This window comes from Podarcis tiliguerta (assembly GCF_965153285.1).
Source record: "Podarcis tiliguerta genome assembly, chromosome: 13".
Taxonomy (NCBI): domain Eukaryota; kingdom Metazoa; phylum Chordata; class Lepidosauria; order Squamata; family Lacertidae; genus Podarcis; species Podarcis tiliguerta.
The window spans coordinates 11,386,540-11,402,612 of NC_139546.1; the positions used below are offsets into that span (position 1 = coordinate 11,386,540).

The 16,073-nt window shown below is 43.0% G+C and overlaps 1 protein-coding gene across 1 annotated transcript in view; it reads left to right on the plus strand.

The window, feature by feature from the left end:
- MAP3K3 (mitogen-activated protein kinase kinase kinase 3) overlaps window positions 1-15,991 on the plus strand; it is a 36,442-nt gene extending 20,451 nt beyond the window's left edge. Inside the window, exons 6-17 of the mRNA XM_083407719.1 lie at window positions 1,140-1,253; window positions 1,646-1,766; window positions 3,899-4,032; window positions 4,343-4,416; window positions 6,346-6,413; window positions 7,100-7,192; window positions 7,917-8,108; window positions 8,705-8,853; window positions 9,495-9,626; window positions 9,750-9,879; window positions 10,050-10,227; window positions 11,359-15,991. Coding sequence (XP_083263845.1) covers window positions 1,140-1,253; window positions 1,646-1,766; window positions 3,899-4,032; window positions 4,343-4,416; window positions 6,346-6,413; window positions 7,100-7,192; window positions 7,917-8,108; window positions 8,705-8,853; window positions 9,495-9,626; window positions 9,750-9,879; window positions 10,050-10,227; window positions 11,359-11,587 — 1,614 coding nt within the window. The 3' untranslated portion in view covers window positions 11,588-15,991. The remainder of the gene's footprint in view (window positions 1-1,139; window positions 1,254-1,645; window positions 1,767-3,898; window positions 4,033-4,342; window positions 4,417-6,345; window positions 6,414-7,099; window positions 7,193-7,916; window positions 8,109-8,704; window positions 8,854-9,494; window positions 9,627-9,749; window positions 9,880-10,049; window positions 10,228-11,358) is intronic.
- The last annotated feature ends 82 nt before the right edge of the window (window positions 15,992-16,073 follow it).

Sequence of the window (16,073 nt, forward strand, 5' to 3'; positions counted from 1 at the left end):
CCCTTTTCAGGTGGCAGAGCAGATGGAAACCTTGCCCCTTCATTTGCAATACCGCAGTCTGCAATATGAGAAATAGTTATACTGTGTTGTATCCAAACTTAGTCATGCTTACAGAATTGAGTTCATTGAGCCAACTCCAAGCATGACTAAGTCTGGATACAACCCACTGACTTACCCTTAACAGGAATGTTTTTTAAAGATTAGAACGAGATAATACATAGCATTTGAAACACTTGAAATCACTAAACAGATGTTAAGTACAGTCATACCTCGGGTTGAAGTAGCTTCGGGATAAGTATTTTCGGGTTGCGCGCTGCGGCGACCCGGAAGTAACGGAGCACATTACTTCCGGGTTCTGCCGCTCGCGCAGGCGGTCAAAATGACGTCATGCACAAAAGCGGCGAATCACGACGCGCGGGCACGGGTTGCATTTGCTTCTGGATGCGAATGGGGCTCCAGAACGGATCCCATTCGCGTCCAGAGGTACCACTGTATTGTATCTGCCTCAAGAGAGCGAGGAAAATTCTTAGGGACGACTCACAACCCGGCCAGCACCTCTTTAATCTCCTACCTTCGGGCAGGAGATACAGAAGTATAGTCAGCCGCACCAACAGGTTAACACCCGTGGACTGTTGGCTGCTGTATGAAAAAAAAAATAGTGGTGCAATTGACTTCCAACAAGCACACAGAGTGCTAACAAGACTTGAGTGTATGTGGGGGGGAGGGGGGCTCGTTTAAATGCACTGCACACAGGTGGTGTAGTGACAATAAAGGTCTGTTCTATTCTGTTCTCTCCTCTCTCTGACCCCCACTCCACCCCTTCTGAGACAGTTTTGAGTTTTTTGCAGTCTGTATCAAGAAGATTGTGTGGGTGGGATATTACCTGCCCGCAAAAATAACACAACCAGAAATATATCCGGATATTCAGGGGTACTAGAACTTGTTTACAGCCTTGAGCCTTTGTAAGTTTAATTCAGAGTAAATCTGTTAGTTCATTGAGCTTACTCTCAAGTAGGCATACATAATTCAACCTAAGAGCATTTAAAATTCTATCTCGCTGTCTCACTATTTCATCCCTTTGTTGTCTGGAGGATTTAAAATGTAATTTTTTACTGAGTGCCTGTTTTCTTGCATTGTAGTTATCTATTCCTTTGAAAAGTCAAGATGACCTCGATAAGGCAATAGATCTGTTAGACCGAAGTGCAAATGTGAAACGCCTTAGAATATTACTGCTGTCTCAGGACAGAAACCATGTAAGTAAAAATAACATAATGTGCTGCAGTCTCATTTTTGCTATAAGCCCTTACCAGTCATTAAGCAAAACAGTGATGCCCAGTCCACAAGGTGGGTTTGGTCCCCTGTTCCACTCAGAGCCTTGCGATAAATCGAAAACCCAACAATTGAAAGCAGGCTTTATCATCCCAGTTGGAATGCAAAGGAAACATCTGTGGAGCCCACTGTTTTGTATAGACCACCAAACTACATGATCTGACCCCCCAGAGCAAATGGGAATATATTTCAGACTGCATTTTTAGTTGCAACGATCCTTTTTTCCTCCCTGGGCTGCTTGTCCGTGGAATTAAAATATTAAGTCCCTCCAAACTCAAATTGCTTATTTTTTTCTCTCTCCCTCCCTCCCTAACAGACCAGTTCATCATCCCATTCTGGAATGCCAAAGCAAGTCAGAATCAAAACTTCTCAATCCATGGGAGATGTGAACACTGCCTTCCAGCCACCTGAAACCAGAAGCAGGCACTTGTCCATCAGTGAGTACGAGTGGCCTGACATTAATTTCAGTCTATACTAGCAACAATTCTGTTCCTCCAAACACTTTAGGCTGTCACTTAACAGCCTCTAAAGTTTCCCTTTTTTATCAGATATTTTGAACCGTCATTTTCAGTTGAGCGCGCGCGCACATATACATGTGGAGGGAAGCATTAAGAAATCATGAGAGGACAGTTCAGTCTTCTAGGACAGTCTCTTGCTGCTGACTTGAAAGTCAACATTATTGGAACAAAAAACTTTAGGTTTTAGGTGTCAGGCCCCCATCCCCAAACCCAATGACAGCAACTATTATTTGAAAGTAAGGAAGAGGTCTTTATTCAGTCTAACAGCAGTACATGTCCACAAGCAAACATATGGTCCAGGAGTCAAGGTTCTAAGTTACATGAGCAGAGCAAGTGGTTCATATCCTAAAGGCAGCTATGATGTTGTACCAGCAGTTGATATGCCCTTCCTGCCAAGCTTTTAAAGATGGGAGTGGTGCAAGCTCACTCGCAAGACTCTCTCTGCCTGTGGTTTTGCTATGCACACATATGCATGGTCTGTCAGGGTGGGTACATCTGATTCGCCTTCATAAGTGGCACCTGACTCTCAGTGACAATACTGTGTTGTCCAGCTCTGCCAGCACTTCTTCCTGTTCAGCCTCTCCCTCTGGCTGGCCGAAGTCCATCCTTCTCACAGATAAGGTTCTGCAGCAGCAGCATGGGAGAGAACCAGCAGATCATCCCATGCTGGCAGGTCATCTTGACCATTGTGATGAAAGTGCTCCATGGAAAAAAGAGAATCCACTCTCGACCTGAAAGAGGGCTTAATTCCTTATTTGAAAACCTTATTTCATGGTTTGAAAAGGAGCTTACCCTTGACTCACAACACAATATGATAGCCTCCTGCTTCCTCCATTAGCCAGAAGATGGCGCTAGTGTATTGCAAGTTTTCATTGTAAGGAACAAAAAGAATTCTTTTCGAATACAGTGGTACCTCGGTTTACAAACTTAATCCGTTCTGGAAGTCCGTTCTTAAACCAAAGCCATTCTTAAACTGAAGTGCACTTTCCCTAATGAGGCCTCCCGCCACCGGTGCCCTTCCACCTTCTGTTCATAAACCGAGGTAAAGTTCGCTAACTGGAACACTACTTCTGGTTTTGCGGAGTTTTTTTACCGAATAGTTCATAAACAGGGCTGTTCTTAAACCGAGGTACCACTGTACATGCTAAATATATATTATCCTTTAAAATCTGGTAACCTGGAACTCTTTAAACCCAAAATTTTAAGAGAAATCTGCAGGCTTATTTTAAAATTTGAAACAGTCATACGGAGGCAGCTCTGCTTGAGGTTGGGTATTTCAGCATACTGACAATATAAAGTGGAGAAGGTAGTGATGGCTCTAATCTCTTTAATTTTGAGTTACATTGTGCCCCTGTGGCAGCCATTTTGTGACAGGCACCCCCAGCACACTCTTAAAATTCAAAATGTGCCTGCTGGTCCGAGAAGGTTGGCAATTCATTACTTAAATTAATAGTTTCATCCAACTGCTTCCATGTGAATCAAGCAGAACTAAAGAAAAGAAGCCAGAAGGGTTAAATTTGATCAGAGTCAATAGTCAAATGTGAGAATGGGGGGGAGACTACTTTTAAACTGCAGAGCAGCATCCAAAACACACCCTGTAACAGAGAAAATACTTCTAAGGGATTTAGACAGCACAACTTCTAGCGTTCCTATGTTAGCAAGAGCCCACATTTGAATTTCCATAAAATAATTGAACTAAGCGTCAAGCGCAGCAGGTATAAAATGATGGCCTTTTGTTTAGAAGAAATGCACACTAAAGAATAGCCTTTTCTCTATTCCAGGGGTGGGGAAGTGAATCCGGCCAATGGACTAGACGCAGAACTGCCCCACCCTCCACAAGCCACTTTTGACAGGTGGATGGGGCTGCCAACATGTCAATTATCTAATATCATAGGATACACTCCGAGTCTCTCGCTTGTCTCTTTGCAGTTACTTTGAATAACATTGTCCCTAAGTCTTTCAAAAGTGCAGGGAAGAACAATTCTGTCCCTCCTCCGCTCAGGTGCTCTTGACCTTGTGCATCCTTTTAATAAGCAATTCATAATCTTCAGGTTCTCAGACCACAGGTCGAAGTTCACCACCTCCAGGATATGTTCCAGAGAGGCAGCAACGAATTGCTCGTCAGGGGTCCTATACCAGCATCAACAGCGAAGGAGAATTCATTCCAGAGACCAATGAGCAATGTGTGAGTTCAGTAAAGTGCTCCTCATCTTTGAGTATTACATAAGAATCTGCCTTTATACCATGTCAGGCCTCCGGTCCACCTAGTAATTTCTACCCTGTCAGCAATTTCTTGTGGCCTCAAACAAGAGTCTCTTCCAGCTTTTATCAGGAAACGCCATGGATTGAACCTGAGACCATCTGCATGTGTAGCACATTCTCTGTCTGAGCCATAGCCCTTTCCCCACTTTCTTGGTAGAGTTCTCCATTCTGCCTTTTCGTATTGTATTGTGTCTTAGATTATATTGAGTTTGACTTTCTGTGACCTCTTCTAGATGCTGGATCCTTTAAGCAGTGCTGAAAACTCTATATCTGGCAGTTGTCAGTCGTTGGGCCAGTCAGGAGACAGGTATGGACCTTAATGGGTTTGGAATTGATTTTACTGTCGTCCAATTTCTCCTCGGCATGTTTGGGTTGCTAATGAATTTTCCTTCATGTGAGATTGACAGGGAACCTTGAGGTGTTTCTCTCTCCAGTCTTGTCTCATTTGTGTTAGCTCTTTTCTTCATAGAATCGTAGAGTTGGAAGGGGCCACAAGGGCCATCTAGTCCAACCCCCTGCAATGCAGGAATCATTTGCCCAACGCGGGGCTCAAACTCACGATCCTAAGATTAAGAGTCTCCTGCTCTACCGACTGAGCTATCCAGATGAATTCAGTTACATCTATTTCTTTGCTCCTGGCATTTGTGGGTGAATTGTAGATACTCAAGGACCCTTAGGGGGTACAGATATTGTTAGTCTATAACCTGGCATAGACCCTGTAGTAAAATAATAATAATAATAATAATAATAATAATAATAATAATAATAATAATAATAATAATTATTTATACTCTGCCCATCTGGCTGGGTTTCCCCAGCCACTCTGGGCAGCTTCCAACAGAACACTAAAATACAATAACCTATTAAACATTAAAAGCTTCCCTAAACAGGGCTGCCTTCAGATGTCTTCTAAAAGTTTGGTAGTCAAAGTCAAAACGGATTTACTTTACCACTAAATTGATTTTATTGGCCTCCATACAGTCCCTTACTGTTGCAAGCATGGGTTCAGCACCTCTACCGCGTCCCTTGAATATGACTAGTCATTGGTATACTGATGACACCTTACTTCAGAGCCCTAGATGACCTGGCCAGCAGTTTCATGTAGATGTTAAAAAGTATGGGAGATGAGATGGAACCCTTCAGGACCCTATAAGCACAGGTGCCATGAGGACAGCAGTATTCTTCCAGCACTACCTTCTGGAATTTAAGTAGGAGTGGAACCACATTGCCCCTAAACCTGTCGGGCCTCAGAATCCAATTCTGATTCCAGAGGAGATAGCTTTCCCCTCTCTTTGGTGCTGGATAACTCTTCCCCATAACTACTAGCAGTCCAAGAGGGGAGCCAGTCTTCCACTTTTCCATTTTTAGGGGACACAGGAAACATTACACCCTTCCGCAGCACATGCCTATGTCATAGAATACAGCCTCTTTAAAGCACGATCAGGTTTTCTCCTAGGAGACAGGGCTTCACCACTCTCTGCCCTACTATATAAAAGACCAGTGCTGAAGCAACACTTGCTGATCTTTGTTTCCAGTATCCAGCTTAGGTGAATCTGATATCCAGCCACATCCCAAAGCTTGCTCCATATGAGCTCTCCGTGTTCCTGACTCTGGGCCACCTGCCCTACACCTGAACAGAATGCCCCTGCTCTGTGGTGTCTGATATTGAAAGCTGCCAAGAGGTCCAGGATAGCTAGCAGTCTTTCAGTCCCCTTGTCATATGTTATCGCATTGCATCAGGGTAACCAAATCAGGTTCTTTGATGACAAAAACCAAATGGGAATGGATCCAGATTGTTTAGCTGGATAACTTGCGTTACTATAATGAGGAAAGCTGTATTTTGCCCAACGAGGGAGGAAACTGGATCGTATATTTTTAAAAATGTATGAGATACATTAAAATTTAAAATATATGCTAAAAAATGGATTGCATCTTTGGGGTGGGAATTTTACAGTTAGCTATGTGCCCTGGCTGAATTTTTCTGAAAGTGATACCCAGTTTGTGGATGGGGGAACCCAACAGATTGTGTAAATTCTCTGTTCAGTTATGCATATGTTTATATGCAGAAATCCCACAATACTGCATTGGATGTGAATAAATGATTGTAATTTATTCAGGTTTAGACTATCCAGCTTCTTCCTAAGTCGTGAGAGGGGGCATCACATTAAGTTGTAACACAGGCCATTCTTAGCCCAGTTTATAGGTACAAATCTTAATTCTTTCTCCCTCCAAATAGTCTTTCCTACAGAAAATCCTGCATGTCCAGGGCCCAGAGTTTCCCAGACAACAGGCAGGATTTTTCAGGTATGTCTGTATAGTTTTTAAAATAATTATTTGAGCTGATGGTTGTTGACAGATAACAGGAGAATGAAACTCCTACCTTGTTTGTTTCTCTGTTGTGTATTGGCTGCTCCTAGTCAAGATTCTATATTCTCTTTTCTAATTGCAGAAAGACATTTTGAAATGTGCAGACAACTCCTCTGTCACTTGCCAGCAGTTACCTGGCTTCTAGTCTAATCAGGGTGGAAGATACGGATGTGGAGCCACATCTCGTTAGCTTCTCCTATTCCTTTGCCACCGATCGATTGAATGTTGCTGGGTCAGGGAGAGAATTAACAGTTTTCAGGATACGTGCTTATGCATTGGTTTCTCTTCCCTCCTGAAACCACCTGTAAGGAGGAGGTGGACTGAAACTAAGAAACTTATTTTAACTACCAGAAGGGCAAAGATGAAAACAAGCTAATAACTTATTCTGTGGGCTGCATTTTTCAGACAAAGTGCTGTGTGCCATCTGCCCTGCCATCTCAGTGGAAAAGGAGCTGGATTTCAGTGATCTGCATACTTCAATGGGTTCTAGAATTTAAGATTTAAACATATTTAGCGAACCTTTTCTTCCAGTCATGAGACTCATGGATTTCCCTCCCCTTTGGGTCATTCATCTGTGCATGTTCCATAAGTTAACTTGTTTTGCTTTGTCTCCCTCTATCCAGATCGTGAGAATCAAATCTATGACAAAGCAGAGAAAGGGGGGACCTACCCTCGGCGTTACCATGTCTCCATGCAGCACAAAGATTATAATGACGGTGGGTGTGCTTGCACTGCAAGAAAGCACCCTGCTTTTTATCTTAATGATAGGGTTGCCGTTAGACATCTCTCCCAAGGGGAACTACCGTATTTTTTGCTCTATAAGACTCACTTTTTCCTTCCTAAAAAGTAAGGAGAAACGTGTGTGCGTCTTATGGAGCGAATGCAGGCTGCGCAGCTATCTCAGAAGCCAGAACAGCAAGAGGGATTGCTGCTTTCACTGCGCAGCGATCCCTCTTGCTGTTCTGGCTTCTGAGATTTAGAATATTTTTTTTCTTGTTTTCCTCCTCCAAAAACTAGGTGCGTCTTATGATCTGGTGCGTCTTATAGAGCGAAAAATACGGTATCTGTGTTTCCCTAGTTGGCTAGGCCTCTCTGCTTTTCTGACTCACTTTTCTTGAAATTGCTTGGGAGAACTCAATGGAAGCTCAAGGAGGAGTGACAAATACAAGTGAGAATATGAATTTCCTTCCTTCTCTTTTCCTGTAGTTGAATAGCTCAAGAAGAACAGAGAGAAACTCTTTCTTGCATGCGAACCAAGTTGCTGGCCTGTGCACTACAAGATTAATCCAGAGCAGAGTCGTCCAAAGCTTAGGTTTTTGCAAACTCAGAAGTCATTCCTGCAAAGGCTTCTTGCTCTGTCCCCAGCCCTGATTCCCCACCCCCACCCTGTATCCAGGCAGTTTTATTTGCAAACTTTGCTTTCATAACGTTTTCTAACAGGACGGAGGACCTTCCCGCGTATTCGACGTCACCAGGGTAACCTCTTCACACTAGTGCCATCAAGCCGCTCCTTGAGCACCAATGGGGAGAACCTTGGCCTAGCAGTGCAGTATCTGGACCCCCGGGGGCGCCTGCGGAGCGCGGACAGTGAGAATGCTCTCACCGTGCAAGAGAGGAACATTCCAACTAAATGTAAGCAGTCTGTTCCATATTTGCGAAATGCAGCACTATTGTGCTTTCCAGTGCATTCAAGATGGACAAAAGGAAGCACTTCTTCAAATTGATACAAGGTTTTGGGGTCGCCACTAACACAGGTGGCTTTTTAATAGATAAAATTGACAGTCAGTGGCTCTACGCCCTGAGGGTTTGGAATAAAGCTTCTGTTTACCAGGTACTAAGAATGAACAATAATATGAGATGCTATGTCTTGTCATGCTTACGAGCTTTCCTGGGGCTACTGACGAGATAGAGCGCGACGCTACATCGAACTGTTTGATGTTTAATATCAGTTCTTATAAACTGCAGAAGGACGAAGAGAAATGTGTGAAAAGCTGATGTTGTGGTCCTAAAGGCCCATCAAGCAGAAGTCAAGTTTTAAAAACTCATCATCAGAGCCAAACATTATATGCCACCCCTTGAATCTTTGATAGGTGGCATCTCTAGCTTGGAGACTGGAATTATCTCCCCTGCATTTAGTAATGCAGGTATAAATAGCGTCTGTTGACGGGTGTAGAAGACTATTCTTGAGGATGACATTATAAACTGAGAATTCCTTCTGTATTTGGCAGCTCCAAGTGCCCCAGTTAATTGGCGGCGAGGGAAGCTCCTGGGGCAAGGTGCTTTTGGCCGTGTGTACTTGTGCTACGATGTGGATACAGCCAGAGAACTTGCAGCGAAACAGGTCCAGTTTGACCCAGACAGTCCTGAAACAAGCAAGGTACTTGAACGATACCACTGGGAACACTGTCTAAAGTAAATGTTCGTATTTCGAAATACCATGCTAAGTAGCAGACATTCGAACGAAGCATGATTTGCTTAGAGATATCATGGTTGGTTCTTTCCCTTAGAATCCCAAAATGCAATCCCACTGCACTCAAGACTGCCAAATTATTTACAAAACTTCACCACGTCACCTTTCCCTTTACCATTGGCTGGCACAAGTAACCAACACCTTTCCCCAAGTAGGCTGGAGAAGCTAAGCGCCTGCCTCTTTACTGGTCTTTGACCCTTAGTAATCAGCTAATAGTAACCGTTTTGTTAATCTGGTTGCCACCCTAATAGAAATAATTCAGAGTGGAAATTGTTAATAACGTCAAAGTAGTGGGAAAACTAATTTCTAGGCAAGTTCTTGCTGAGAACTTGTCACTGCTGCCAAGTTCAAATGTGGTTCAGTAGTCGGCTGTCTGGACTTGAGTGAGGATCCTGGTATGAAAAAGTGCTTTATCCCACAGTTTTCCCCAGTATGGACATAATGGGAAACTGATTTAACAAACCATAACACATCTTCCTCAATGGGGGAGCATGCAGGCACACACATTCTTAGCGCAATGAACTAACTGGCTCTCTTCACGCCTGCAGGAAGTGAGTGCTTTGGAGTGTGAAATTCAACTGTTGAAGAACCTTCAGCACGAGCGCATTGTCCAGTATTATGGGTGCTTGAGGGACCGAGCAGAGAAGACCCTGAGCATATTCATGGAGTACATGCCAGGGGTAAGAATTGAGCTAGTCCTCTAGAAAGTGATTGCCGTCTGCTTCTGACCTGCAGTGGATTTGCAAGATTATTTCCTTGTTGTTGAAGCCCTCTTCAATACCTTTCCTGCTTTTCCTGTGAAGGGTTCTGTCAAAGACCAGCTGAAGGCCTATGGTGCACTGACGGAAAATGTGACCCGGAAGTACACTCGGCAGATTCTTGAAGGAGTCTGTTACCTTCACAGCAACATGATTGTACATAGGGATATAAAGGGTAAGAGATGCCCACGTGACTTGAGCCAGTTCCCTCAACCTGGTCTCTTCCTCTTCTTGGCTCCTCTCTTCATGTATTGACTGCTAATACTCGGCAAGGTAGAGTTAGTGACAGACTTTGAATCACTGTTTCTTCCCTCCCCATCTCCCTCCTTCCTTCCCCTTTCTCAGGAGCCAATATTCTCCGGGACTCTGCTGGCAATGTGAAGCTTGGGGACTTTGGGGCCAGCAAACGGCTGCAGACAATCTGCATGTCTGGGACCGGCATCCGTTCTGTCACTGGCACGCCCTATTGGATGAGTCCAGAGGTGATCAGCGGCGAGGGTTATGGAAGAAAAGCCGACGTCTGGTGAGAAGTTGCTTTGTTCTGTTTGCTTGGTGCATAGTTCTAGCCAGGATTTCTGTGTACCTGAAGTCCATAAGCCTTTAACCTTCTTACTAGGAGTACAAGGAACATTTCTGGAAAAGGAAAGTGACATTTTCGTCCAGAATGCCCCTGACTCAAATGACATACTTTGTTAGTTTTGCAGCTGCTTGTATCTGCTCTGTGTTTGGGCAGGGACTGAGTTCACTTCCTAGCAAGGATTAATTTTATGTTGTAAAAGGTGGCTGACCCTCTGACCACTAACTAGGCGTGTAAGGGTAGCGTTTCAGTGATAAGGGGCTGAACTTTTAGAACCAAGAGCAGTTTTTCCATCATTATCATTATGTGTACGCCATCCTTTCTTCAATTAATTCTGCCTTGAGAAGTGTTCATGCTCAATTCTTGTCTCTCCTCCTAAGAAGCCAAACACTTGAGTGTCTACAAATGTGTCCTTGACACATTTCTGAGTGTGTCCTTTATCGCATATCTGCAAGGCTGGCATTTGGGCTGCCTCTTACATTTTTTTAATAAAAAAATTAAAGCTTCTGCCGAGGCCACATCTGGAAGAGCTTCAAGCCCTTCTTCTGTGGCCTTTTCTTTGAATTTCCAGGGCTGAACTCTGATAGAATTAACTTCTGTACATGTGTACTGTAGGAATAAAATGAGTTGTGTGAGTTCAGTGGATCTCCAGAAAAGGTATTTCTCCAGTTGAGTTATGTAAGAACATTTGTCATTTTCTCTAGCTTCGTTCAGAGTTGAAAGATGGATCTGGCGTAGTTTGACTTGGCCAAAGAGATGAAGAATTTTAAAATAATCTGGCTTCTGAGTCACTTGCTTTTTCAGCTTTGTTTGATATTGGTTCTCTATTCAGCCCTCTATGTCCTGATCCTCCTAAATGATCCACAAAAGCTTATGCCCCAATATATTTGTTAGTAAGGTGCCACAAGCTTCCTTGCTGTTTTTTTTAGGTTGCAACAGGCTAATTCTGCTTCTTCTCCTTAATTTATCTCAATTGTGCCCGTTGTGTGGGTGTCACGGGAATTGCCACAAGAAACTCCAGCACTGCCTTTCGTTTTCTAATACAGATCATTGAATTCTATGTTCTCCCATCCCCAGGAGCCTTGCCTGTACTGTTGTGGAGATGCTAACAGAGAAGCCACCCTGGGCAGAGTATGAAGCCATGGCAGCCATTTTCAAGATTGCCACACAGCCAACTAACCCCCAGCTGCCTTCCCACATTTCAGAAACTTGCCGGGACTTTATAAAGCGGATCTTTGTAGAAGCCCGGCAGAGACCCTCAGCTGAAGAGCTGCTCCAGCATCCCTTTGCACAGCTCCCATACTGAATTGCCCTCCCCAGAAACAGTACTTCTTCCTTGGCTTTTAGCATTTTCTCCTTGGGAGGATGCTGTGCTGTGGCCCTTATCCGAGCAGCAGCTCCAAATAAATGCTGGCACAGCTGTCTTATTTGCCTAGAGAGGCAGTCGGTGTTTGAGGAGCAAGGCAGGGACGTCAGTTGCTTTTATCTGGATAGATTCTTCTTTGGATTGATGCTTCTAGTAGCTGTGCAACCTACATCTGCATCTCTGTCCTTACCTTCCCACAAGCACACGAGCTGGGAGCGGCTTAGGAACCACCTCACTTGAATGTAGCTGTGTATCAGAAGCTGGTCCAAAGTGGAAGGGGGCTTGTGGTGTCAGAACTTGTGATAGCTTCTAAAAGCTACAAAAATGCGTGTTGGCTAGCATTCTGTGTTTCGCAGTTCCCCAGGACTATTGTCAAGTGCCACAGAGAACATGGACTCAGTTATTATATATAATAATTATTATATATTTTATTAAGTATTCAGCATCTGAAAGTGTTCAGAAAATATTGATTTAGAAGAATATGTGAATAGTGTTGTTTTTTTATATAATGACAAACCCAAGGAGCTGGAGGCAGAGTTGTACTTTCTTTCTGTTTGCCTTTTAACTCTCTCCTATCCACATTTCTGGATGATGAGATGGGGGTTACAGTGGAACACAAGCACAACGAGGCCTACACAACAGTGGCCCCTGAATGAAACGAGGGAATCGAGCTTCATTTTGACAGGGCTGTCTGAAGGTGCAATTCAGGACCGTGTCTATGCAATAACTGTGCTAACACAGGATTTATTATCTGGCACAAAAATCAGCATCCTAAGATTCAGTATTTCTAACTTTTATTTATTTTAATTTAATTCTTTTCAAAACAAGTTTCTGGTCTTCATGGCTGCAGAGAAACTCTAATAAACGTGGAGGGTTTGAGAGGTGCCTAGTGACTTCTTAGAAGTCACAGGGGGCTGAGCAGGATACAGCAGTTGTGGCATGTGCTTAGTGCCTTTGCACAAAGAGCAAAAGCCAAATAAATCATCAAAAACAAGAATATATACAGATTTTTACTTTATTTGCATAATTTATTGGAATGTGACATTTTTATGGATTGTTTTAGCACAGAGTATCACATGCTGGATATAGACAGGGGTGCTGTAGGATAGCTATTGCTCGCAGCTGATGAGAAAGAGAAAGAGCATTGGGAGTTTAATACAGCTGGCCTATCATGCAGCAGTTAATAGCTTTCCTATGAAAATGCTGTTCCTTTGAAACTTCAGGCTCTTCTATATCTGTTAGATGTCTTCTTCCACCCAGGTATTTTCTGCAGAACAGCCGCCGGTGCCATACTCAGTTTTTTGCCAGTCCTTCAAACCAAAGTCATTTCCAGTGCTGCCAAGATCTTATTTCAGGGAAAGGTGAAAGACTGCTGCTAAGCCTAATAAAGACATTTGTTTTGAGGTTTTCATGTGATCTTGGATAAAAATAGTTTTATAAATGGAAGACACATGCCTGAGCAGCACAGGCGAGGGAGATATTTATGCAAAAGCTGTACTTGTGATTGTGTTTTCATAGAGTCACCTAATCTAGCAGTTGTGTGAAACAAAGGGACAAGGCCTGATTTCAAATGTGCATTATCTTTTGGCTAGGAATCCTGGGGATTTTTAAAGGGGAAGTCATGACAAGTCATTGCAGGCAATCTAAGCAGTATCCTCTTTCAACTAACTGTTTAGCGGCCAAGGGAGATTTGCTTGTTTTGCCGTATAAAACCTTGGACTGGGAACCAGATGCAGTCAGACAGGGCCTGTGTAACATAAGGACCTGCTCACATTCCAGAAATGTTCGCTTCAAAAAATGCACTTCCTAGGATAGCTGAACAATTTGACCATGTGTTGTGCTGCAAAAAGAATGTGTACTTCTGTTGTGTCATGCTTCCAATCACCTGTTCTTAGCCTTTAAAAGAGGTAAAATTTATCCCTCCTCTTTCCAGCCAAGAGTCATTTACGACAGGCACGTTGACACCGTCTTAGGGTAGCCAGCTGTTTCGTCTCTGCATAGTTGAGGATTGCTACCACCCCTCAGCTTTTTACAGGGCTACAGATGTTTACTTAAAATCACAAGCTGGCAGCCTACCAGCTTGACATGTTGATTAACAGCCAACATGCTTCCAGTGGACCTGCAGCAGTATATCTGAAGCAGAATGCAGTCATCATGTGAATAAAATGTAGCAAAGGTAAGAGTTCTTTCCTTGTAGCAGTGATAAGGTGTAAATGTAGCTTCTCTGCTCTGTTTAAGGCAGGCATGACCCTGACCACTGGTCCTGTTAGCTAGGGATGATGGGAGTTGTCCCAAAACAGCTGGAGGGCCAAGTTTGGCCATGCCTGGTTTAAGGCTTCCACAATGCTACTTTTAAGACTGGATGCTGTTTTCTGAGGGGAGAATCCAGGATTTAAGGAAGTACGTAGTGTGAGTTGTTCCTTTCAGGTAACAGAGGCTCAAAAAACCTGCAGTGATTCTCTCCCCCCACCCCCTTTATCTCACCTGCCAACATGTTTGAAGGACTTGAAGAGAGGCCTGAAATGTTTGTTGTCCTGAAACATGCCCACCCTCAGCCCAAACTGTGGTCTGTGTATCCTGTGACTTGGCAAATGCCCGGCATCAGGCTTTCCCTCCACCTGTCTCCAATAATGTGATTATGTTGGCTGGGCTCCCCCTTTGTATGATACACTCCAGAACCCAGACCCAGAGCCTCTGATTAAGCCTAAGAAATAAGCCAAAGCATTACTTGTATGGTCAGCAATGCACTTTTACAAATGTGTGTATATCATTCCCTATTTGTTATGCTTTTTACATCATGTAAACAAATGATGGTGCCTCTTATCTTTTTTATTTATGCTGTATTTGTTGATTTTTATAGATATGTATAGCAACTGTTATGGGATGGGGAAGAAATTGACACCTTCATGAATTTTAAAAGTGGGGAGAGAAGCAGCTGGTTTTGCAGAAAATTTGAATATAGTTTTATAACGAAATGTGTTAAGCCAAAATACCTCTTTGTTTCCTCATGCACCCATTGGGGCAGTGGGAATGTTGAATTCGTTTCATAGAAATAGCATAGATCCCAATAATAAAATATCTAGAATGGGTTGTTTTATGAGCAATCTATCCATAGGCTTTGTCCAGGAGTCCTGGTTAGGTTTATTACAAATCTGATTAAATTGTTGCAGCGCACAGTATCACCAGTGTAAATCTTACTTAAGTTACTGGATGGGCACATCCATTTGCATAACCTTTATTGGATGTCTTCAACCTGGATTTGACATTGACTTGTTGCATATGGATTGATTTACTACTCAAAACAATTTAGAAGGATTGATTTGTCCCTAAAATTGCAGCTAAATCAATTACCAAAAAATGGCCAGTAACTTACCCCCCCTTCAACCATTTCCAGTAAGAAAGTACCGTAAATTCCTTCTGTAGTATAAAGCCCCATTAATCTGTTCATACTCATTTTCAAGCACTTTGTGGCCCCCTGATACTTTCATTTGCACTTTTGCTTTCAGTAAGTTTCTTGTCCCCATGGGTGCAGATGAGAAAACAGGTTGCTGAAGGATAAATTGCAAATTTTCCCAGATGGAACTGTAACCATATGTGAGGAAAGAAAATAACGGTGTTTTGGGCTTGGCGTGACGATTCTGTATCCTCCAGGTTCACCCTCTTAATGTTCTGCTAAACAGGATTATTCTGTCTTGGTTACTGTGGGTGTGAATGATTCAAACACATCTTAAAATAGCTTTTTGCATTGGAGAAAGCTACCCTTGCCAGACAGCCTTTATTTCTTCTCTTATTGGCCTTTAGAAGAACAGCTGCATTCCTGGATGTGTGATATGGGGGCTGTTCTAATATCTGATTTCAGGGTAAAGTTTTAGAGAAGAATATACCTTTATTACATTATAGTCCAAAGCAGTTGAAAGGAAGTCCCACTGACTATTGCAGTTTGCTTCTACCAAGATTGCTGCCTCTACAGCACAGCAGCATGATTATGAAATTGCTATGTGGAAACTAGAAGATTGCACATTTTGCTTCTCAATCTGCTGATCTGTAATCCAGAGTATTACCTATAGATTTAAATTGTCTGTATTGGAATAAGTGGTTTGATTTATTGAAACCTAAATGGGGGGGGGGGGGGGACTTAAGTATTTTTAACAAGTGGACCATGTGTGCCTCATAAGCCAGCAGTAGCATTGTGAAGTTTATCAACTGAACCTGGAGTGTACAGAAGACCTTGAACCACTTGTGTCTTTCTGTTTTTATAAATATCTATACTGACCGGGGCTTGCAGTGCAAAGCCGGGCCAAAGTATAACTTTTATTTACAATAAAATAACATTTTTGGCTAGTACTGTTTTGTAAGTACCTCTGTTGCTTGGATGCTTGGGTTATTTAGAGGCAGCTAAAAGGTCTCTGCTCTTGTCAATATGGCA